The 23,258-nt window shown below is 42.9% G+C and overlaps 1 protein-coding gene across 2 annotated transcripts in view; it reads right to left on the bottom strand.

Annotated features, from left to right (window-relative positions):
• Positions 1-7,760: 7,760 nt before the first annotated feature.
• The window catches only part of hip1 (huntingtin interacting protein 1), a 55,170-nt gene continuing 39,672 nt past the window's right edge, over positions 7,761-23,258 (bottom strand). For both annotated transcript variants that reach the window (XM_039622273.1, XM_039622274.1), the window contains 14 exons: positions 21,897-22,091; positions 21,614-21,761; positions 21,416-21,502; positions 21,165-21,272; positions 14,945-15,081; positions 14,735-14,845; positions 14,503-14,561; positions 12,726-12,819; positions 12,505-12,605; positions 11,384-11,489; positions 11,142-11,265; positions 10,993-11,054; positions 10,083-10,200; positions 7,761-9,989 (listed from right to left, as the gene is read on the bottom strand). In XM_039622273.1, the coding sequence (XP_039478207.1) occupies positions 9,979-9,989; positions 10,083-10,200; positions 10,993-11,054; positions 11,142-11,265; positions 11,384-11,489; positions 12,505-12,605; positions 12,726-12,819; positions 14,503-14,561; positions 14,735-14,845; positions 14,945-15,081; positions 21,165-21,272; positions 21,416-21,502; positions 21,614-21,761; positions 21,897-22,091 (1,461 nt within the window). In that variant the 3' untranslated portion in view covers positions 7,761-9,978. The remainder of the gene's footprint in view (positions 9,990-10,082; positions 10,201-10,992; positions 11,055-11,141; positions 11,266-11,383; positions 11,490-12,504; positions 12,606-12,725; positions 12,820-14,502; positions 14,562-14,734; positions 14,846-14,944; positions 15,082-21,164; positions 21,273-21,415; positions 21,503-21,613; positions 21,762-21,896; positions 22,092-23,258) is intronic.

Raw genomic sequence — 23,258 nt, 5'->3', positions numbered from 1 at the left:
ACAATGAAAAGGCCTTCAGTGAGGCTGGCCTGAGTGATGACATTTGCTGTTAAGGGACCTGACAGTCTTGGTCTGCAAACAGCAAAAACATTGAGACAGTTTTCCAACTCAAGAGCAGTTCGTCTCAGAAATCTTCCACAACTTAGATTTCACTGCTCTGCACTGCACTGAGGTCATGTAAAACCTGGGCAATCTTTATGGATTAAAGTCTGGATAAAGTGGGGCGCTGACAACACATAACATGGTCTTATTCTAATCATGAGTTATTTGATGATCACACTCACTTGTTTTGTAGTAGTTAAACACAGGTGATATCCTTCTGTGATCCTGGATCACACACATATTTTTTTCTCCAGGTTTTCTTCGTTCTTGTTAAGCCACTTAACACTGACTAATGAAACATTCAGGCATGAACAAGATTAACTCCACTGTGTTGCTAGCAGCTTCATCATCATTTGTTCCCATTTCTTTACCTGAATCTATGAAAAATGCCAAAGATACCACAGTTTGACAGGTATACAATTTTATTTTTGCACCAAGAAGGTAATTTCCAAAGTGCTATTAGCTGAAAACATACAGCATATCTCAGCATAGTGTGCATTGTATCTTTAAACAATCTGAGGAAGCTAGACAAGCGGAGAGTGTGTTAACAGGCCATTCTTAGGGAAGGAGAATCAGGCAGAAAAGGCTGATGTGGGCTGAACTACATAAGAACTGGACAGAAAATCAGTGGCAGCAGGTCTGATGAACTGATGAATCCAAATTTGAAATCTTTGGTTCAATTCAATTCAGTTCAGTTTTATTTATACAGCAGCAAATCACAACAACAGACCGGTTGGGGTGAGAGAAGGAAAACAAGATAAAGACATGCTGTGGAAGAGAGACAGAGGTTATTAACAAGTATGATTCAATGCAGAGAGGTCTATTAACACATACTGAGTGATAAAGGTGACTGAAGAAGAAACACCCAATGCATCATGGGAATCCTGAGGATTCAGAGTCACCTGATCCAGCTCTAACTATACGCTTTAGCGAAAAGGAAAGTTTTAAGCCTAATCTTAAAAGTAGAGATAGTGTCTCTCTCCTGAATCCAAACTGGAAGCTGGTTCCACAGAAGAGGGGCCTGAAAACTGAAGGCTCTCCCTCCCATTCTACTTTTAAATACTCTGGGAACAACAAGTAAGCCTGCAGTGCGAGAGTGAAGTGCTCTAATGGGGTGATATGGTACTATAATGATTAGGAGAAAGGTACATCAGTGAGTGTCTACAGCCATCTGTGAAACACAGTGGAGGCTCTGTCGTGGTTTGAGGCTGCATTTGACCTGGTGGTGCTGGAGCTCTTAAAGGAATTAAGAATGCAGAAAAGCACCATCAGATTTTGATCCAGCATTTAGTTTTTTCAGCCTGACACTGATACCTGAATAAGAGAACACACATTAGATCATTTTGAATCATAGATTGGCCTCAACATTACTGAAGCACTGTCTGTTTGCACTTGTCAATAAATCACTGCACATATTTTCTATTTTCCTAACAAATATATAAAGAAGTGAGGGGTAGGTCAAGACTTATTTGGATTTAATGTTTGTTTTATGTAACTGGTGAACTGAAATGGGGACTGAAATGACTCCCACCCAAAACAGTGTCTAATTTAATAGCTACTTTGAGAAGATTAAGTTATGTTTGTGTCTTTTTAATGCTCTTCAGTGAATTTATTTTGCTTGGTGGAAGAGGCACTGTGTATTCCTTAAATTTGTTTGAAATGAACTGCAATCTTCAGAATTACTACAGCTGCTTACAGAGCTAAACAGCTAAATGACTAATCCGTACAAACAGTATCATGCTATAAATAATCCTCCTAGTGGGTGACACTGAAATTGCTGCCAAAAATAATGAGTCACCTGAAGTGTTTTCTTGTCTTACTAACATATCAGCAGCCTGAGTCTGCTGGCCTGCTCGTCTCTTCTCTTCATGAAAACATCGTCAGGGAAACGTGAAAGGGAAACTGCTCCGCAGCTCGTACAGTCAGCTGTTGTGATGTGGACTGAAGTGTGTAAGAAGGTGAATAATGCCATAGGTTATGGTGTGAAGCAGCACAGGCCTAAATCCAGCTCAGCGCACTCTCTGACCTCTCATCTCTAAGTCCCAGCACACAACGTAGCAACCATCGAGTACAAAATAACGTTTTAAAGAGGCCATAAAACTAAAATAAAATGCAACGTTTCTGCCACAGCATGAATTTTAATTACAGATTGGGGAAAAGCAGGCCGACTCTGGTGCTATGCGATCATGTTGCTCTCATTTTGTTGTGACAGCTTCTGAGGGGTCAGGGAGGCTGCTGGGAAAAGCTGGGCCTGCTGACAAAGGCAACATTGACTCTCTCAACCACAGAAATAAATCATGTGATAGAATTGTGTTTAGAAGATGATAATAGACTGTGGCTGTTTACTCTTAGATAGAAAGTGTGATTTATGAGTCTGCTTATTACAAAGACTGAAGACAGCCTGCGTCTAAAGGTAAGTACGTCGACTAACATCTTCAAACCTAACTCTATGTGAACCCCCCCTCCACATATTAAACTACTATATAAGACTTAAAAATAGGTTTAAAAAAAAGCACTTAACCTTCTTTACCATTGAAAAAAATCATGTTCTCCCTGTAATTTCAATCTGAGAAGTGTTATGAGTGTTATGACAAGTGTTAGGTAAAGAAGGATATAGGGGAAGTAATGTCATACTTTACATTGACTTTAAAGAATATGAGTTCTAGGAGTTGTAGATCTGCAGCAAAAATGTGTAGTTGTAAAAACTTGAAAACATAATTACAATTTAAATGGGTGGTTTCCCTGGTAAAATCTGTCCTCCTGGGAACAATGGATGTAGAGAAAAGGTTCCACAAAAGTACTTGTAGGAGAGTAGTTGTTACTAATGTAACTCTAGTTCTATGAGTAAGTTTTTTCCCATCAAATAGGACTGAAGTGCAGACTTTTAACTTTAATTCAAGTAGTTTTACAAAAATGAAATATGCGTTAACTGTTTAGGGAATTAAGACCTTTATACAGTGGGTGCGTAAAATTCATGCAAATATTTTGTGTGTGAAAAATATTATTTGGACTCATATTCTTGATGCGGCCGTTCACACCAACCACATAATTTATTTGCTTTTGCAGTATTCTTTGAGTCATGATATTATTTGCACTATGAGATGCTGTCTGATCAGATGTGGAGTGTTTGGCTGAATTTGAGCAGAACGTGTAGCCCTGTACACTTTGCAGTTCATCTTGCAGCTTCTGTCAGCGGTCACATCATCTATAAACACTAGTGACCTGCTTCCAGTGGGAGCAGTACAGGCCCATACCATAACACTACCTCTGCCATGTTTGAAAGATGATGTGGTATGTTTCAGAACATTAGTCGTTTCTCTCTTTTACCAGACTTTTCTCTTCCCATCATTCTGGTACAAGTTCATGTTCATGTTATCTGTTCAAAGATTATTTATTTTTTCTTTACAGGACTGTGCAGACATGTTTTCTGGTCCAGCCTAATTTGGCCTAATTATTCTTGATCACAACTACTGATTTGCGTGTGTTGTAAACTGTATTTAAGTTTATGAAAGAGTCTCTTGATTGTAGACTTATTCGTGCAAATACATCATGTATTAAAAATACTTTTGCACTTATCTATTTTTAATGCAGCTCTTCACACCGACCGCCTAATTTTAGAGGATAAATTTGTAGCATTTATTTTGTAAGATAAGGATGTATTTTTCAGACTGACCAATCAGACCACTACATTTGGTAACAACTGGCTCACTGAAATAATTTTTCTGCCTCCTCAGATGTGTTCTTAACTCTGCCAACAAGAGTTCAAACTCCCCCTCTCACATCCTGAAATATGTATAAAAGCAACTGTGATAAAACTTCAACTCCTGGATCAAACTATGAGATTCTCCCTGCTGCGGCCTTTTCCTGACAGGCACATGAACTCAAATTTTCCATTTCTTCTTTTTGTTGTTTAGAAACATCAGGACCAGGGGTCTGGATCTGAGCAGAGTATAACCCTTGTTCATGACTTCACCTGGTTTGTACCTTGTTGCAAGCGCTCTGTATTTACATTTATCAGTGTGTCTCCTGATTACAAACTTTGACAGATCTCCTTCTCAAGAGATTTCTAGACTTGGTTAGAGTTTTAGGATTTCCTTCTTAACCATGGAAATAATTCTGTGATCATCCACTTTAGTTGTCTTCTGTGGTCTTTCAGGTCTTTTGGTATCGCTCAGCTGCTCAACCAGACTGTTGATTTGGCAGCTCTAAAGTTTTTACTCTCTGATGGGTTTAATTTTAGTTGTTCAGCCTAATGATGGCCTCCTTTGTTTGTACTGCCATCTTTTTGGATTTGCTTACTGAGAGCTCCAGTAAGCAAATAATAAATACAAGATAATGGGCTTCACATGGCCATGCAACTGCCTCTCAATGAGTTACTGTTGAGACTGAAAATCAACTGTAGTTCTTAAATAGTTATTGCGATTTTGTTATTTTAATCTGTTAAAGTGTTTTTTGTTCCACCCCTTGAATTATTAAAAAATAGAGAGAATTATCCAAAAACCAATCGACCTAACTGTGTGTAATGTGCACAAAAATAAAAACAGATTTGTACAAGACCAGCTGTGATGCAGCTTTAAGGGAGATGTCTGCACTGCATGAGGCCTTCAAATGAGAAATTAATGAGGCACATTAGCAAAACAAACACATGTAAACACACACAATCAAAAAAAGAAAATGTGAATCACCACCACGTGCACAGGGGACAGCAGTGGCTTTAGTTTCATGTGCAAAGGATGGATGCAATTATATGTCACCAGCAGCTCTTTGGAAAATGACGTTTCTCTGAAACCACTATTGTTTACTAGTTACTCTTCTTGCCAGTTTCACAAAGCTTTGTGCAGAATCTGCTGTATGCTGTATGCTTTTATTCTTGTATAACCTACTACAGTTCAGTTTATCTCTGTCTGTGTGAACAATCGTGCTGAACCTGTCAGTGTAAACACTGATCTAAAAAATGCTGCATACGTGGGGCTTCTTGGTCCCTGCTGAATCCTCAGACAGACCGAGGCTGTGCTGCTGCTGCTGCCAGGAGACCTGTTGTAAGAGACTGCAGAGGCTATAAATAGCTCAGCCCTGTCTTTCTCACAGGCACCACCCACTACATAACCCATGTGACAGAACAGCAGCACAAAGCAAAACAGTTCAGCACCGCTGCACACTGAGCCACATTTTAATCAGTGCTCTGGTAACCTGCTCACTGCTGATGGAAGTGATACTGACTCACTGAGAGGGGAGTGGAACAACATGTACTGATGTAGGGCTCTTTAAAGAGAGAGAGAGAGCTGCTTTAATGACATCTCTTTGTCTTTAGAGACAGCATAACATTTTTATGCATGCATTTTAACATTAGTGAATTTAGGCTAAGGTGTCCTCTAAGCTTTATTGCCATGGTAACAACTAATGCCGACAATAAAAAGTGACTCTATTTGTCATTTCAACAATAATGTTGAACAACCTTTAAGAGGACAGTTTAAAGGCTTTTGGAAAGTCCATTTATTAAATGTGCTTCACTTGTAAATGACATGTTGTTTCTGTCTGAAAGTGGAGATGACCAAAGCGTGCACCATATAGACACATTTTAAGACATTCAGAAACATGTTTTGCACATCTAATGAACGTCTTTGTGCACACTGCCCTTTGATCTGCTGTTCTGCCCTGATTCTATTCACCATATTTTTGATTGATCCTCAGATGTCACGTGTCGCTATGATTAGCTGTGTGCCGCTCTACAGATCCTCAGCCTGTTGCTGTTGTTGTTGTTGCTGCTCAACACTCTCAGCTTACAGGATTTACTGACCTACAAAAGGGTTACTGCTGTTTTGGGCCTGCAGGTTTACAGTCCCTGCTGACTGTAAACAGAGCACACCTGTGGCCTGTCTGCACCTGACTGCAGCTGTGACCGTCACAGAGAGGGGATGCATTTCTGTAGCACACCTGTACACTTTAAATTTAAATAAACGTGCGAATCACCCTCAGCAGACACTTTATTAGGTACACCTTGGTAGTAATAGAGACGTTTTTTGCCTTAATTCTTTGTGGCAAAGATTCAGTAGGTGCTGGAAACAGTCCTCAGAGGTTTTGGTTCATGTTGACATGATAGCATCAAAGAGTTGCTGCAAATCCATCATGTGAATCTCCCGTTCCATCACATCCCAAAGGTGCTCTCTTGGAGTGAGATCTGGTGACTGTGGAGGTTTATTTGAGTACAGTAAACTCACTCATCATCATCTGACCAGTGTTACATGGTGCATTATTATGCAAGAAGCAGCCATAAGAAGATGGTTGAACTGTGGCCATGAAGGAATTGACATGAGCAGCAACAGTACTTAGGTAGGGTTTGATGTTTAAATGATGCTCAGTTGGTACTAAGGAGTCCCAAGTGTGCAAAGAAAATATCCTGACACCACCAACCTGAACTGCTGTTACAAGACACAATCCATGCTTTCAGGTCCTTTACACCAAACTCTGACCCTACCGTGCAAATGTTGCTGCAGACATTTTGATCAGAACAATGTTCTTCCAATCTTCAGTTGTCCAGTTTTGGTGAACTGAATTGTGTCCTTAGTTTCCTCATCTTAGCTGACAGGATTGTGGTCTTCTGCTGCTGTTGGCTTCCAATCAGCTTGATCAGCAGTATGACAATCTTACTCTGAGACCAAAGGGTATTTTTACACAGTGAACTGCCGCTTACTGGATATTTGGTTGGAAAAGGGGACCTTTAGGTCTCTATAAACAATAGAGATGGGTGTGTGGGAAAATCCCAGCACATCAGCAGCTTCTGAAATACTCAGACTTTAACTATAGTGTTGTGATTAAAAGATGCGAGCAGGGTTTATAACTCAGACATTACCAGCAGAGTTAATGATGATCTGCTGCTGTGAGGTGGCATTGTTTGTATTTTGTTTCTTCCTCAGCGGCAATCAGCTGTACTGCAGTCAGGAGCATTTAAGGCTCTTATGAGGAGACACGTTTGATCCTGGAGCAGCCCAGATTGGGGATTTATGTAATCTCAGCACAGTGGTTTTAGATTACACCGATTCATTTACTCACAAGTCCCGCAGCGCCTCCAACCACATCTCCGTGCGGTGGGGGAGGGTGTGGCTCAGGCTGATTCATTAGCAGTTTTTCCTCTTTTGTCTTTCATTGGCCAGAATTTTAGGCAAAGGTGAGTGCCAACAAAGCACTTTAAAAATGCTCGAGTCAATCCTTTTACTGGAAAACAACCCACCCCAACCCCTGCTCCCGAAAAAGAAAAATCAATTAGCTGCATTAGGATTTCAAATCTGATCCAACGCACATGAAGGGGTTATTGCTTCTGTAAAAGACGGTTATTGAGCCTACACCCGCTGCACCCTCCCACCACTGCGCTCTCATGCACATAAGGATGCCATTGTTTGCACTTGTCTGCACGTCATCTCCACCAGCTATCCACTTATTTCTTGGAAATCCTCAAAATTTGCGCAGCGACCACCGTGTTATCAGGTAAAAGGATTAACGGAGCAATGACTCAGGCAATTTATCAATCAGTGACTGTTATGCAACGTTGACATCTTCCAAGAATACTAACATTTCTCAAAACTGTGCTCTTTACAGGCTTTGGTTTGTTCCCCAGAACTAAGATCCAACGAGGGAAAGAAGGAGACGCAGTCACGCCATGGTCTGTATTAATGAGCTGAAATATTTATTTTTAAAAACTGAAAAAATAAAAACAAACCCACCAACATAGTTTTAGTATATTATACAAAGACATATTTCAATGTTGCTATGTGAGTATCTGTTTCTCTCTGACTACAGTGTGAGGCAGTTTGAAAGGCTGGCTGAGCTGGTAGGACTAAACAGACATGAACCAGAGAGAGAGCCAAAGAGGGAGTGAGAGAGGTTAATAAAAAGGTAATTTGGGCAAAAAAATAAAAAATAAAAACCCAAAATGTCACTCGAGGTGCAATCGACTTGTCTTTCAAGACACTTGGAAAAAAAAATCCATACAAAGAAAATGCTCCTTTCTTTTATGGAGGTTCTTCTTCTACTGAAGTCAGCTACCAGGTGTGGAAGAAGTGACAGACTACAGCTAAAAATCATTTAGTACAAAAAGACCTGGACTCAATAGCACTGCAGATAATACTTATTATTATTGGCAAATACTATTCGACCAGCAGCTGTTAAATTACCCAGTGTCACAACCTTTTAGAGATACGCAGCTGAAGCGGAGGGTCCGAAACTAAAGTACGTTAAGACACAGAGAGAGACAAACCCCCACCACCACCAACCGCGGCGAGAGTCATCGAATAGAAAGAAGGTAAGTAACGTGTTGAGGGTTGACAATAAACGCCTGCTCGTCTCAGGTTTCAGAGTCCAAAGCCAAACGGCAGCTCGTCGGGTTCAGCAGGAAGTTAGGAAACTAACCGTTTCGTTTCAGTTAAACCGAATCCTTAAAAGCAAGCAAAAATATTATTTCCAACAACAGGAGGCTTGTAGTTTATGTACACAGCTACTTGGTCTTTAGGAAGCGATTGAAAAAACACTGCAGTTTGCTTTCGTTGGCGTCCCCGTGATCCCTCTGTCACTCAGAGAAGGAATTCGGGGAAAATAACGGCAGTCGGTCCCCCGCTGTGCGTGGCGAGAGGCTGGGTCACATGATCAACCGGGTCGATCTAAAGGTTTGTGCAGTGGGAATGGCCTCGAGTCCTCGTTTAAGTCTGACTTCAAAAAAGGTCAAAGTTCTCATGGATATTGCTTCTCCTGCTGATTTATTGGGCTAAGCTTGTGATGAAACAGCAGAGGAGGGTCTTTGTCTTTACTCAACCGAAGAGCAAAACTTGTGTTTTGATGAAGAGAAAAAGACATCAGAACGAGCTCTATATTAAAAATAATAATAATAATAATACTAATAATAAAGAGGGCTGCCTCTCACTACCCTGTGCCCCAGTTTAACCAGTAAAAGAGAGAAAATCTGAAAAATCAGACCCATGTTATTAGTGTTTTCAGCAAATCTGCTCATCTAAACCTTCCCCCTGATGCACGGCTACCTCCAATGATGTAGCATGAGGTAGTTCACAGGGAGAAGACAGTTTGTGTGTGCTACTTTGCAACCCAACCCTCCTGCACATGGACCGTTCTGTTTGAGCGTTTATTAAAATAAAGACCAAAAATCAGGGCTGTGTCTGTGTGTGTGTGTGGGAGGGGTCGGTGTTTAAGTTAACAGTCACAGTCGTTACAATGGTGAGGAGGTGAAAGGCAGAAAGTCCAGCGAAGCGGACTCGATAAGGTGAGAACTCACAGTGAGAAAAAAAAGAAGCGTCTCGGGATCCCGCGGCTTCATGCGCCGGACAAAAACATCTGTTTTTAACGGGAGAGCACGCCGTCTGTGTTACAGAGAAATGAATTTGGGCGGGGTGGACTCATCTCCCCCCTCCGTCCTGCTCCTCAGAGTTCGGCCTTTGTGCGGTGCGTCCCGGGATGACGAGTAGAACTTGTGCAGCGAGGAGGGAAACGACAATAAGAGACCTCGCCGCTGTGTTTTCCCAACACAGTCCAGGAGGAGAAGGCCCTGAAGCTGGGCTGTGGGTCGTCTTTCACGCCGCTCCTCGTGTGCATGTGTTCATCCCTCCGATAGCACTAACACCCCCACCCATCCTCCGCTGTTGCTGAGCCCTTGGTGCTGTCCTTTATGGAAGCTTCGGGACATGGGTGGAGAAGCGAGTTTAGAAAAGAAGCACCTTTTCATTTGGCTTGGATAACAGACAAACATAATTTAAAAAAAAATAACAGCAAGGGAGAAGAAAGGCTGAAAAGTGTGTCTATAAATAGAAAGAGGCAGACAGAAGCCGGTCTTCTGTGTTGAGGAGGAGGAAGGGGGGACGCCACCGGTGGCGGGGATCAGCCTGTGCCTGTGGAGGACGAGGAAGAGACAGATTTTAAGTGTTTTGGTTGCTACGGTTTTTTTTTTAAAACCGTGCATGAATCGTAACGCGGGTGCCCACCCTCTTCGTCCTCGCCCCAGCCTTCTGCTACGCCGGCCAGTTCGTAATGCTTCTTCCTCAGCTCGCCGAGACGCTCTCGCTCCTTCTGCAGACGCATCTCCAGCTCCAGAACCAGGACCTGAGGAGACCCGGACACGTTCACCGGACTGTTAATCACTTTCCCCTCTCAAATCCTGGAAAACTAAAAACTACAAACAGATCGGCTCAAAGCTGAACAAACAAGGGAGAAGACGACCTTTCATCGAGCAACAGCTGATGATTTATTACATTTAAAACTGTACGTAACGCAGCCACAGCTGCCAGCGTGGGTTTATGGGTGTCACGGCGTGATACAGATACAGCTGGTTTAACTTTTCTCAAACACGGAAAATCCAACTGTCATCCAGGCTGAATTATGTCAGGCTCAAGTGTGTGTGTGTGTGTGTGTGTGTGTGTGTGTGTGAGTGAGTGAGTGAGAGAAAACCTTCTAAACAACCAGATGAAAGCTGTTGTTTAAACAGGTCTGACTTAAACTAAAACACACACTGGATTATCTTAAAATAGGAGCCCTGTGTGTGTTTCCAGCAATGAGCTGTGTGTGTTTCTGTGTGTGTGAGAGAAGGTTCAGAGCCTCCTGTGTTTTTCTTTCAGTGTGGGTGAAACAAAGCCGCAACACAGACTCAAGCGTTCACATGAACCTCGGCTTCACTCACGATGAAAAATGAACCTTCAGAGTCTCGGATCAGCACGCCTACCCGAGCGGCTCGCTTGCTAAAAATAAGACTTTCTGATTATTTTTGGGCCAAAGGGGAGAGACTATTTTTACTCCACGTCCAATGAAAGGCACCTTGTGAAAAGCTTCTCGGATGAAGTTACGGTCACCTCCTGATTTAATTAAGACTCGCAGCTCAACCATCTGCTGCTCGCTCACCTGTGCATCCATCTCCTGTCGCTTGATCTGGGTGAGAGTCATGCTGGAGAAGTCCATAGTGTCTAGAAAAGACCGGCATAAATTAGTCTGGTAACTTTTTTTGTGGTTGTTTTTTTTAAGGTAGCAGGAAAGAGGAAACTAAAACTCACCTGTCTCTTCAATCTGGGACTTCCCAGACTTAGTGGAGGCCACGACAGCCGCGGTGGCCTGTGTGACGCCGCGGGATGCCTGCTGCAGGCGGTGCAGCTTGGTGCTGTCTTTGTCTGCTTTTACCTGCAGAAGGAGAGCAGCAATAATGCGAGAGACGTGAAATTTTTAACATCTTTCCCTAGCGTCAACTGCTAAAGTAACGTTTTTAGCTTTCTCAAAAAAGCTAAATTTCTTTGCTCACCTTGGAAGCAGCCACGAGCTGTGCTGTGCTGGCAGCAATTTCATGTGAGCACACCATCAGCTCCTCAAACTTCCCTTTGCCCTGAACCACCAGGTCAGCAGCATCCCTGCAACAACAACAGTGCAAAACAAACTCAAGGGAAGCTCTGATTTTAATCTTAAAGCTAGAAAAGAAGCAGAAACAGAGTTTTTATACACTGGAGATTTTTATAGTGTTAATGCTGGCGGTTACCTTTGGACAAAATTGGGAAAAAATTGACTTTTTTTTTTTTTACATTTGTTTCCTGATCTTTAACACTATTTATCACTGCCCCAATATTTTATTTATTTTATTTTCCTTTTTTTTACCTTTATAAAAATCTTGTTTAAATAAAGACTAATTAAAAAAAAGAGAGAAAAGGAAGCAGAAACAAACTATTCATCCATTTTCTGCTTCTTATTCTGGTCGTGGGTGCTTAGTTTAGTTTAGTTCGATCTCCCAGCATCTTAAATCAAAGCAAACATAGAAACAATTAAAACAACTCCTTAAAACATAAACTTTACCCCACATCAGGGTAAACGTTTATAGCATAACATTTACATAACAGCCATCATTACTACAGGACATGAAAAAAACTTAAGGATGTCCACCTGTGGTCGAAATTCAAAAGGTTTTTTTTAAATAGTTTTACTGGTTTCTTGTATTTGGCAATTCCACTTGCTGCCAATACAGCACTGAGTCTGTATTGGCAGTCTGAGTCTGTCCCAACGCCTCATCTAGGAGGTTCCCAGGATGCCTGAACAATTTCACTTTGCTCCTTTTCTGCTCTGAATGACTGCCCGACATAATCCCATCTCTAAGTGTGCGCCCAGGAACGCTTCAGAGGAAGCAGTCTGCATCTGTGATGTCATCTTCCCTGTCACTACCCAGAGCTCCTGGGCATCACGCTCAGAAGACACTAAAACTTTAAGGCTTGTGAGGTCATTTATAAAGTGTTCGCTTTATCAATCTTCTTCTAAAAAAGTCACCTCTTCGCTCATCATCATCATCATTATTAACTTTCCCACAGCAAGCACTCGGCCTTCAAGCACTTTAATACTCTGCTGTGAGGAAGACTCACTGAGGAGAGGAAGGCTACTTACACCATGACTGTGGCGCCCCATCCCACCGCTTTGGAGGCAGAGATCAGGCCCTCGGTCCAGCGTGAGTTCTTGGCATAAAATTCCTTCATGGAGGCTGCCCCCTGGTGGACAAACGCCAAACATGTTTAAATTAGATGTTAGATATTGGGTTTATTTAAACTACGCTAATGCAAAAAATAAAAATAAAAATACCAGTAACATAAAGCTGCAGTGTGACTCACCCTTCCACTCTCCACGATGTCCCTTTGCAGATCTTTGGAAGACAAAATAAGCTCCTTGATGGCCTGCATGAGCTCTGTGCAAGAGGCCAAGATCCTGCAGAGGGCGACAGAGCAGAAGACACAATCACTGCCTGCAGCTCTCCAGCTCAAACAAGCCTGATGTAGCTCAGAAGCTGTACCTGCAAATATCTTGAACACAGCTTGTAGCGATAGCTAATGCACGACTGATGCACCACTGACCCAAATCCTCAGTGCAGTTTGTGTGTTTTGTTTTGGTTACAGCTGTAGTGGCTGTTTGTTTCTCTGCATGATCATCTCCCACAGCGGCTACAGATTAAACACTTTTTTCCTTTTTTTACATGAATTATTAAGTCACGCTGAGAGTTAAGAGAAAGTTTAATTGGCTTAATTTGCACACAGAGTTAATACACAGCCTGGATGAATACCAGAGAAACCTAATCAACCAAATCTTTTTTATTGTGGGTCCGACAAACGGCACGACGTTTATTTGAGTTAATGAGGCTGAAACTACAGAATACTGCATTGAAGACAAGTGGCAGGCTGGCTTCAAATGTCAAACTTTGTCCTGGTTTTGTGGTTGAATTTATGAAACTCTTCACACATCAGCACTCAGCGAGTGACTATCCGACATCTCACGGTTGATAAAAACCATCTCCCTTTCCTTTTCCGCTTCATTTCCTCAGATTGCGCCCATCAGAATACAAACAGATACCTGCAGCTTGTGTCTGTGTTATTTATTCAAAATGAGATGGAGGAGTTTGCTGCTCTCTTAGGAACATTTGCAACTGCCAAGGAGGCAAAATGCTACCAAAAAACACAACATTTGAATATTTTTGGTAATGTTTGTATGCGTGTGTGTCAGTCTGTCTGATGAAACTTTGTAGTGGTGTAGAGTGAGGTCATGTTAACAATCCATTAAAATTTAGCTCACAAACACTGAGGTCTTCAAAGTTCACTTAAATATTTATTGGTGGAAAATTAACAAAAAGCCTCTAATTTAGAAACTATGATTCTTACAAGTGTGGTGTGTATCATCAACATATAGAAAGACTTTTAAAAAATGGTGTCACATTTGACCTCTGACCTCTCCATCAAAATGTGTTAAAATATTTTCAGGAAATATACTGTAGTATCATGTTATATAGTGACTTCTAGGTATTTACAGCACTACAGCACTATTCCCTTGAAGGTAAACACTGCTTTGATGGAGGTTTGAGCTTCTTGTTGTTGAAGAAGTTGCTGAGTTAGTTTTTGGAGATGACTCAACTTCTTCTAAAGTTCAAAAGCATTTTGCTGCTGTACAGGAAAGAGAAACCAAATCAAAACCACCAGAAGTTAAAAAGCTTGAGGTTGAAGTTTGTTTCTAATTAGGGGTAAACTGTGGTGTTGTTGTCTGTGCTATGTTTGGCAGATCTATATCAGAGCTTCCCGTGCACTGTGTGACTGTTTGCTTTAGGAGGAGGCGTGCTGCCTGGTTAGAGCGAGGACATTACATGACTCTGAACTAATTTAAAGGTCGCTGAATGTCCGCTCTGAGTTTTACGCTGTTCCATGAGTGTAGAAAGGCTCACGGTTGCATTGCATACGTGTAGCTGCTTTAAAAGCCAGATTAAGACTTTTTCTCCTGGGAGACAGTCATTTATCTTTGCAAACCCACATTTAACTAAAAATGATGTTATAGGAAAAAGATAATCTGCTCAGCTTCCGTGCGGTGCCCCCCCCTCCAAAAAACAACAAGTCCTAATCTGAGCATTACCTCTCGTTGACCTCCATCTTGATTCCTGTATCAACTGCTCGAGACTTGTTGAGCATTTCCTGTTGGAGCGCACAGAGGAGCATAAGGGGAAGGGAGAAGAGTGAGAGGACTTTTTGAAGTTAATACTGCTGCAAAGTCAAACAGGGGACAATGCTTTCACACTGGACACTTGCACAAACACCTGGTGCCTGATGACCCCCCCCCCCAAACACACACACACACACTTATGCACCTCTATCCTGGCAGCGGCTGATTCCACAGCGGCAGAAGTGGCAGCCATTTCCTGCTCCACGAGGTCTCCCAGCTCCCCCTGCTGCAGCTCCAAACCCCGAGGACGCAATTTCTGAAACAGCGGAAAGTCAAGTATTCACATTATAGGAGAAATTAGTCAGTGTATCACAAAGCAGCTGTGGAGACAGAGCAACTCTTTATCTCTACGCACCTCTGCTGTGGCAAGGACGGCCTCCAGAGCTGCCTTCAGCTTGCCGCTGTCCGCTGCAGCGAGGCCGTCCTGCTGCTTCATCTGTCCCAGGAGAGCCAAAGCTTCAGCCCCGCACACCTTCACACTCTCTGACAGGGCTGACACACAAACAGAGGCAGGAAGGATGCACGTGTTATAAATGCACAAACACACTCTTAGGCTACGTCCACACGTACCAGGGTATTTTGCATTTTGCATTTACGTGTGAACGTGGAAAACGGAGAAAACGCAGCGTCAAAGGTGTGCGCCTTTTTTGACGTCACACTGTGCGCCACGTTATTGTTTCGGTGAAATGAATTTCTACAATACTGTTACTGTTAATTGTACTCTCTGCAGTGTTTAAATGCTTACATATACACACACAGTTACTGTCCCTCCACACATAGGACTAGGTTCTGCTTCTATGCCCCATCTTTGTTTACTATTTCTAGACTTCTGATTGGCCAACATTTCTACACGGTTAGGAATGTATCGCCACCTGCAGTGTTGGGAAGGTTACTTTTAAAATGTATTCCACTACAGAATACCGAATACATGCCCCAAAATGTATTCTGTAACGTATTCCGTTACGTTACTCAATGAGAGTAACGTATTCTGAATACTTTGGATTACTTAATATATTATTATCATGCTGTTTACAACTACCTGAATGTACTATTGCTGTGATTTATTACTGTTACTGAAGGTCCGCGGCTCCGAACCGTAGTAAAGGGACCTCTGGCTAATACGGTGGGTTCCGTGTCAGGCTGGTAGCCGAAAAATAGCTTTACTTTGTTGTCTGGGTCACTTTGCTTCCGAGAGACAGAGAGAGGCGTTGAAAGGCTGCTCCAACGGAACTTATTTTTTTCCGGAGGAAAACACGAACACAGCGTACAGTCGAGTCTTAATAGCTTACTTACAACTGGGCTCGTCAGGCACTTTTCTTGGCTGCAGTGGTTATTATTATATTTACATGCTTCCAGCTCCCGTTTTTGCTCCGTGACAACTCGGACTTTTCCTTTTTCTCCCTCCCTCGCTCACAGACACATAACGGGTACGGTAGTCCATTCTCGCTGCAGCACGGACTACACTGCCCATCATGCTACATTCTTTAGGGCTATACATGTAGCATTCTGCCTATTAGCTTAGCACAACAACAACAACAACAACAACAACAACAACAAAAAAGCGCTCTCTCACCCAGGAAACACGCAGAGAGAGCGCGTCACCCTGTAACCATGGCAACCGTAACGCTGCCGCCTGGAACAACAGAACATAGCTGTCAAACAAACCCAAACAGTCCTGACCCGCGATAATATGAAACAGGAAAGGACCGCCGTGTAATCCATTTATTTCAGCAAAGTAACTGTATTCTGAATACCACCTTTTAAAACGGTAACTGTAACGGAATACAGTTACTCATATTTTGTATTCTAAATACGTCCCCAACACTGGCCACCTGTTGCTTTGGCATGTTCCTAGCAGCGTTTTCCTTCATTTCTGCGTTTACGTGTGGACGGGATTATTTTTTACAACGAAAACGGAAAATCTCCGTTTTCAAAAATACCCGTGTACGTGTGGACGTAGCCTAAGTGTTCGAGCTACCAGGTTTATACTCTGTGAACTCTGGGATGGGATGGTGCCACGAGCAGCTGAAGCTGGAGTGTTAATTAAACCGATATCTCCTCAGGCTAAGTGTCAACTGCTGCAGAAGAACACTCTGATAGGAGGAAGCCAAAATGTAACTGCAGCACCTGACAGCCAGATGATTTGCTCTAAACTGTACACAGGCTCCACAGGCAATGTATGGAAGCACACACCGAGTCAAAGCTAAGTGCTCCTCATTGATCCTTAGCCTCTGCAGCCTGTGGTTTTGACCCAATGTTTAGGTTTTGTTTTTTTCTTTTGTTGCAGTAAAATAACTGCTGGCCAGAACTGCATTATATTTGGGCATGTTTAGACTTGCCATCTCCCCGAGGGCAAAAACATTACATCTGCATGAAGTCAGTACTTTTGTTCTATTCTGGCCTGTCTTGGCTCACATTCTGTTTTTAAAACATGACTAAAGAACTATATACACATACTGTCCCTCAAGAGGACACTGAGAAAAAATAAAGACTAACATTGACACTGTAACTTTGCCTTAAGTCATTGTTGATTTTGTGTCTTCACTCTCCATCCCCTGCCAAGCTGCACCTGTGATTCTACGACTGCTCGCTGATGAGCTGACCGATAAGTAAATCTTTTCTTGGATCTTATCCTCTGCATCCTTACCCTGTCACCTCTGCCTCCCACAGGACACCAGCCTGCCCTGTTGAAACACTATTTTTTTTTTCATTTTTTTAACTGAAAAAATAGAATGCCTTTGATTAAAAATAGAATGCCTTTGATCAAAAATAGAATGCCTTTGATCCTTTGATCTTGCTGAGAGAAAAAACCCACATATAGGAGCTTTGCTCTGTTAAACTTTACTGCTTAACGGACCTTGACCTGACAGCAACCAAAACCCTTTTGGAAATTTTTGAGAGACTCTCACGTTTCTAAGCAATTCTCCGACCAAGCCGACACATTTCACCATGTCAGCTAACCCATCGTTCTGCTCAGATGAGCTTGAAATAGTTAAAGGGAGCATTTTGGGAAGCCACTACAAGGTAGAGGCTTTCCTCGGAGAAGGGGGCTTTGGTATTGTAGCCAAATGTCGTGATACCATGACCAAACAAGCTGTTGCCATTAAAGTCAACAAGAGCCGCCCTGATATTCTGCAACAGGCAAAACTAGAAATTTTCATCCTGGAGCAGCTGAGAAGGTTGGATCCAGATACCGCCAACATTGTTCAATGGAACGGCTTTTTCCACGACGGAGAGAGCGGGTTTGCCTAAAGTTTGAACTCCTTGATCAATGCCTGTGGGACTACATACGGGACCGGCAAAACCAGGGTCTCCCCATGTTTAAGTCAGGCCAATTTTAGGTCAACTCACAAATGCCCTGTCCCACCTGGGTTCTGTGGGAATAGTTCACGCTGACCTCAAATGTAGAAACATCATGGTTGTGAACCGCCATGACTCTCCAATCAAAGTCAAACTTATAGACTTTGGCCTTGCATGTCCTGCGTCTGCAGTGATTCCTGGTGACTGTGTGGGGACGGTTGGTTATAGTGCACCTGAGGTTATGCTTGGCCTTCCTTACAATGAAGCGATTGACATGTGGTCTCTGGGGCTGGTAGCTGTGGAGCTTGCTACAGGGGTGCCACTCTACCCTGGAAATGAACATTATGATGTTTTGAAATTCATCATAGAGACTCAGGGTCAGCCACCAGATCATGTTCTAGACTCTGGCGTGTACACTGAAGACTATTTCACTGAAGACAACTACAACCAACAGCGCTGGACATTTAAGACTGACGAACAATTTAAATACGAGACAGGATATGAGTCCCTGGAGACTCGACACATAAAACTTGCGTGTCTTGAAGAGCTTGAAGAAGTAATGATGTTTAGACGAGGACCTGAAAATGGCCAACGTTTGTTTGTCAGCTTAATTAAACAGATGTTGGCCTTGGATGCAAACCAGCGGATAACACCCTCGGAGGTTCTCCGGCATCCCTTTTTCGACCCTGGCCTCTCTAAGAGTTCCCCTTGCATTGACATGAGTGCTGAAAGACCACAAAACCCTGTGGTCTGTCAGCACCCTTCAAACTTGAAATGCAAGAGATCACAGAAAATCAACCGCAGTTTTCAAAGCTCGGTTGAATTTTCTCAGCAAGTATTCGTACACACGTCAGCCAGCCCATCCTTCTGCTCAGATGAGGCTGAAATAGTTGAAGGGAGCATTTTGGGAAACCACTACAAGGTAGAGGCTTTCCTCGGAGAAGGGGGCTTTGGTATTGTAGCCAAATGTCGTGATACCAAAACCAACCAAGCTGTTGCCATTAAAGTCAACAAGAGCCGCCCTGATATTCGGCAACAGGCAATACAGGAAATTTTCATCCTGGAGCAGCTGCGAAGGTTGGCTCCAGATGCCGCCAACATTGTTCAATGGAACGGCTTTTTCCTCGACAGAGAGCGGGTTTGCCTAAAGTTTGAACTCCTTGATCAATGCCTGTGGGACTACATACGGGACCCGATTAACCGGCGTCTCCCCATAAGCAAAGTCAGGCCAATTTTAGGTCAACTCACAAATGCCCTGTCCCACCTGGGTTCTGTGGGAATAGTGCACGCTGACCTCAAACCTGGAAACATCATGGTTGTAAACCGCCATGAGTCTCCAGTCAAAGTCAGACTTATAGACTTTGGCCTCGCATGTCCTGCGTCTGCAGTGATTCCTGGTCACCGTGTGGGGACAGTTGGTTATAGTGCACCTGAGGTTATGCTTGGCCTTCCTTACAATGAAGCGATTGACATGTGGTCTCTGGGGCTGGTAGCTGTGGAGCTTGCTACAGGGGTGCCACTCTACCCTGGAAATGAATATTATGATGTTTTGAAATTCATCATAGAGACTCAGGGTCAGCCACCAGATCATGTTCTAGACTCTGGCGTGTACACTGAAGACTTTTTCATTGAAGACAACTACAACTACAACCAACAGCGCTGGACATTTAAGACTGACGAACAATTTCAGTATGAGACAGGATATGAGTCCCTGGACACTCGATACATAAAACTTAAACGTCTGGATGACCTCGAACATATAATGAAGGTTAGACAAGGACCAGAAAATGGCCAACGCTTATTTGTCAGCCTAATTAAAGGGATGTTGGCCTTGGATGCACACCAGCGGATAACACCCTCGGAGGTTCTCCGCATCCCTTTTCAGCCCTGGCCTCTCTAACAGGTTCCCATGTATCGACAATGAAAGACCATACAGACTCAATCTCCAGCATGACATCTTCCACCCTGGACAAAACTGACAAAAACACAAACTGGGGTTGGAAAAGGATATTAACAGCAAATTACACTGGAAAAATTAATTAAGCTGCTCCAATAATGATCACTTTGGCTTTTTTTTTTTTTTAATTTTCACTCCCCCCACCCCAACCAGTCGCGGCAGATGACTGTCCCTTCCTGAGCCTGGTTCTGTCGAAGGTTTCTTCCTTTTGCAAGGGAGTTTTTCCTTCCCACTGTCGCTAAATGCTTGCTCATAGGGAATCTTCTGATTGTTGGGGTGGCCAAAACTCTAGGGGAAGTAACAATTCTTGTGAAAATTAAAAAAAAAAAAAAAGCCTACCAATATTCAAAGCGCAGCAGCAGCGGACACCTTACCATCACATCAGTCCTTCAATCAGACCTAAAACACCATGTTTACAAAAATAAATGTGATAAAAATTGGAAATAAATTGCGTAATAATTGTTGTTTTTGATAGATATATATATATACAGATATACACACACACACATATATATATATATGTATATATGTGTGTGTGTGTGTGTGTGTGTGTGTGTGTGTGTGTGTGTGTGTGTGTGTGTGTATATATATATATATATATATATATATATATATATATATATATATATATATATATATTTGGGCCTTCTGAGCCATTAGTCCTCTGGCTTATTGCTAGTTAACAGCCAAATAGCTAGTGTACTTTATTATTTTAGTGTGTTAAACATGAAATATATGAAAAATTTCAGTCAGGTTTCCGTAAAAGCCACTCAACAGAAACCGCATTACTTAAAGTCTCTAGTGACATTATGATGTCAGCTGACTCCAGAGCATCCACAGTCATGGTTTTGTTGGACTTGACATCTGCCATTGACCACACCATCCTGATTAACAGGCTCCGGGACGTAGTCGGTGTGTCCGGTCTGGCTTTGAAGTGGTTTCAGTCATACCTCTCCAACAGACCTTTTAGTGCTTTTGCAAATCAGTTTATGTCACATTCTAAGGATCTGACATGTGGGGTACCGCAGGGTTCAGTTCTGGGATCTATTCTTTTTCTTTTGTACATGTTACCTCTAGGACCTATAATTAGGCATTTCCCTGAGGTGTCTTATCACTTCTATGCCAATGATATTCAGCTCTATTGCTCTTTTAAGCCAATGGAAGTCCATAAACTGTCCTCTTTAATTAAATGTTTAGCTTCCATTGAACAGTGGCTTGGTGACAACTACTTACAGTTGAACTCTGAGAAGTCAGAAACATTAATTATTGCCCGTGACAGCCAAATATCTCTAATCAAACAGCATCTTGGTTCTCTTACCGTCAGCCTGCTCCACAGGCACCATGTGGGAGGTGGCACTACCCTGAACTATGGTGTCGCCCACCAGGTGGCCAGACTGGGTCACTGCACGCACCAGCTCAGACACGCCTGCACAAAACAGCAGAAAAAAGAAAGTGATCACAAATATTCATCAGCTTTATTTAACAGCATTAACACAGCGTGGTTTTAAAAGATAACAAATTAAAAACAAATAACTAATTTTATTCTTTCACATTCTGATTTCGTCTCACCCGTGTTGTCAGCCAGGAAGGCCACTCTGGTAGAATTTAATCTCTCCATACAGTCTAAGGAGGCCTGACACCTGGATGCAAGGTAGTCTGCAGAGATGGAGCGACACACTTGATGAGAGCATGCACACGAACACGCTGCTACACACAGAGCTGACTATCACAATTGCACTGCACAGAATCCACACGTCAGATTCTGACCTGCTGAGCTGGTGCAGCTGATGTGCACCGGGTCATCTATCTGAGCCAGACTGTCCTGGATGATCTTCTCCGCCTCCTCCACGGCGCCCTGCAGGCTGGCCCAACGAGCCGCTGCCAGCTGGCTCTCTAACGCCTGCTCCCTGCTCTCCTGTGGACAAACGCACATGGTCAAACTTACAAACATCGCAATCTGCACACTCCGAGCCGCTCGCGTCTCTCACATGCTCGATTTAAAGTGACTAAAATTAAGATGTTTACGAGGGGAGATGTTTGAATTCGTCACCTTCTCATTGAGTTGGTTCTGCAGGGTTTCTGCCGTCTTCACCCTGCTCTCTCTTTCCGTCACCAGCGAGCTCTGGACCCGCTCTAGCTCCTCCCCCCGGGCCGAAAGCTCCGCCTCCACCTTCGACAATGACTGGACCAGCTCGGCTTTCTCCGACTCCAACGCTGCCAGCTGAGTGCCGAGCACCTCGCTCGACTGTGTCGAGGAAATAAAACATGGAGGGATTAAGAAACAAAAACAATGAAGTGAGAGGAACAACAGAAGGAAACGATTTTGATGGTCAGGATAATTCACAGCTGTCAGGACACATCAGGAAGAGCTCTGACCTCACAATAAAAACCCAAACACACACACACAAAAAAAACCCCACTTCATCTTTAACCACAATAACCATGTTGTCTCAGACTCCAGAGCTTTGGGGTTGACCTTTAAATAAAGGAACTCTGGGAATTTGTGGTTTTGGAAAATAGCTACATCCTCGTGTCTTTGGAGGAGAGCAGTGGAACTTGGGCCGAGTGCCTGCCCTTTTATTTGCAGGTAGATAGTGAAGTGTAAAAGCAGGAAAAGGTGAAAGACTTACAGCCTGGGTGCCGGCAGGTCCGACAGACAGAGGAGGGAATGAAGAAGAAACAGAACTGTTAGGCTTTTTAAAGCTGCGGTATGAGAGCTGCTCATCGGGGAGAAGGGAAAAAAAGTGACAAGAGCGATAAAATGTGGGCTGTGGGAGAGAAAAGAACTGGAGAGAGACGGAGGAGGACAGAAAGAGTGATGGAGTTGATAAGTGGAAGCTGCAAAAAATAGGAAGTCAGGAGTGGGACGCTGAGAGACGGATGAAAGGCACAGGGAACAGAGCATGTGCAGAGAAACGGTACAGTCGTCGGGGATCCTGAGGGTTAACGGCATGATTTAGGGCTTTTTTTTTTTTTTTTAATTACTCTGATTATCCCATTATGAATATTCCTGCAAATGATCTCGTTAGCTCCAGCTTTTTTTTCTCCCCTCTGAAACATCCGTAGTTAAGATCTTGGAATGAAATGCTGCACTAATGTAAGGGACTAAATATCTGCGTTTCCATAAGCAGTTAGGGTTTGTGCAAGATTTTTACCGCTCTCATCTCTCGCTTTGTTTTCTACAACTTTTTCTATTCAGCTCAGCAATGACAAAAAAACCAAACAAACCAAGAGGCGATTAAGAAAAGAAAAGAGGCGGCGAGGGGAAAAAATTTAATACATAACAAGGCTTTGCTTCTGTTTAAATTTCTCCACTGTGAAAATCGTTTTATTCAATCGCTAATGTCAAACAAACGAATTAGCATATCAATTCTAACACAAGCTGCGCTTCGAGTCTCTGAAGCGGTTCGTG

Source organism: Oreochromis aureus, linkage group 14, assembly GCF_013358895.1.
Source record: "Oreochromis aureus strain Israel breed Guangdong linkage group 14, ZZ_aureus, whole genome shotgun sequence".
Lineage (NCBI taxonomy): Eukaryota > Metazoa > Chordata > Actinopteri > Cichliformes > Cichlidae > Oreochromis > Oreochromis aureus.
Note: the sequence above shows the minus strand (reverse complement) of the source record. Positions and strands in the feature narration are given on the sequence as shown.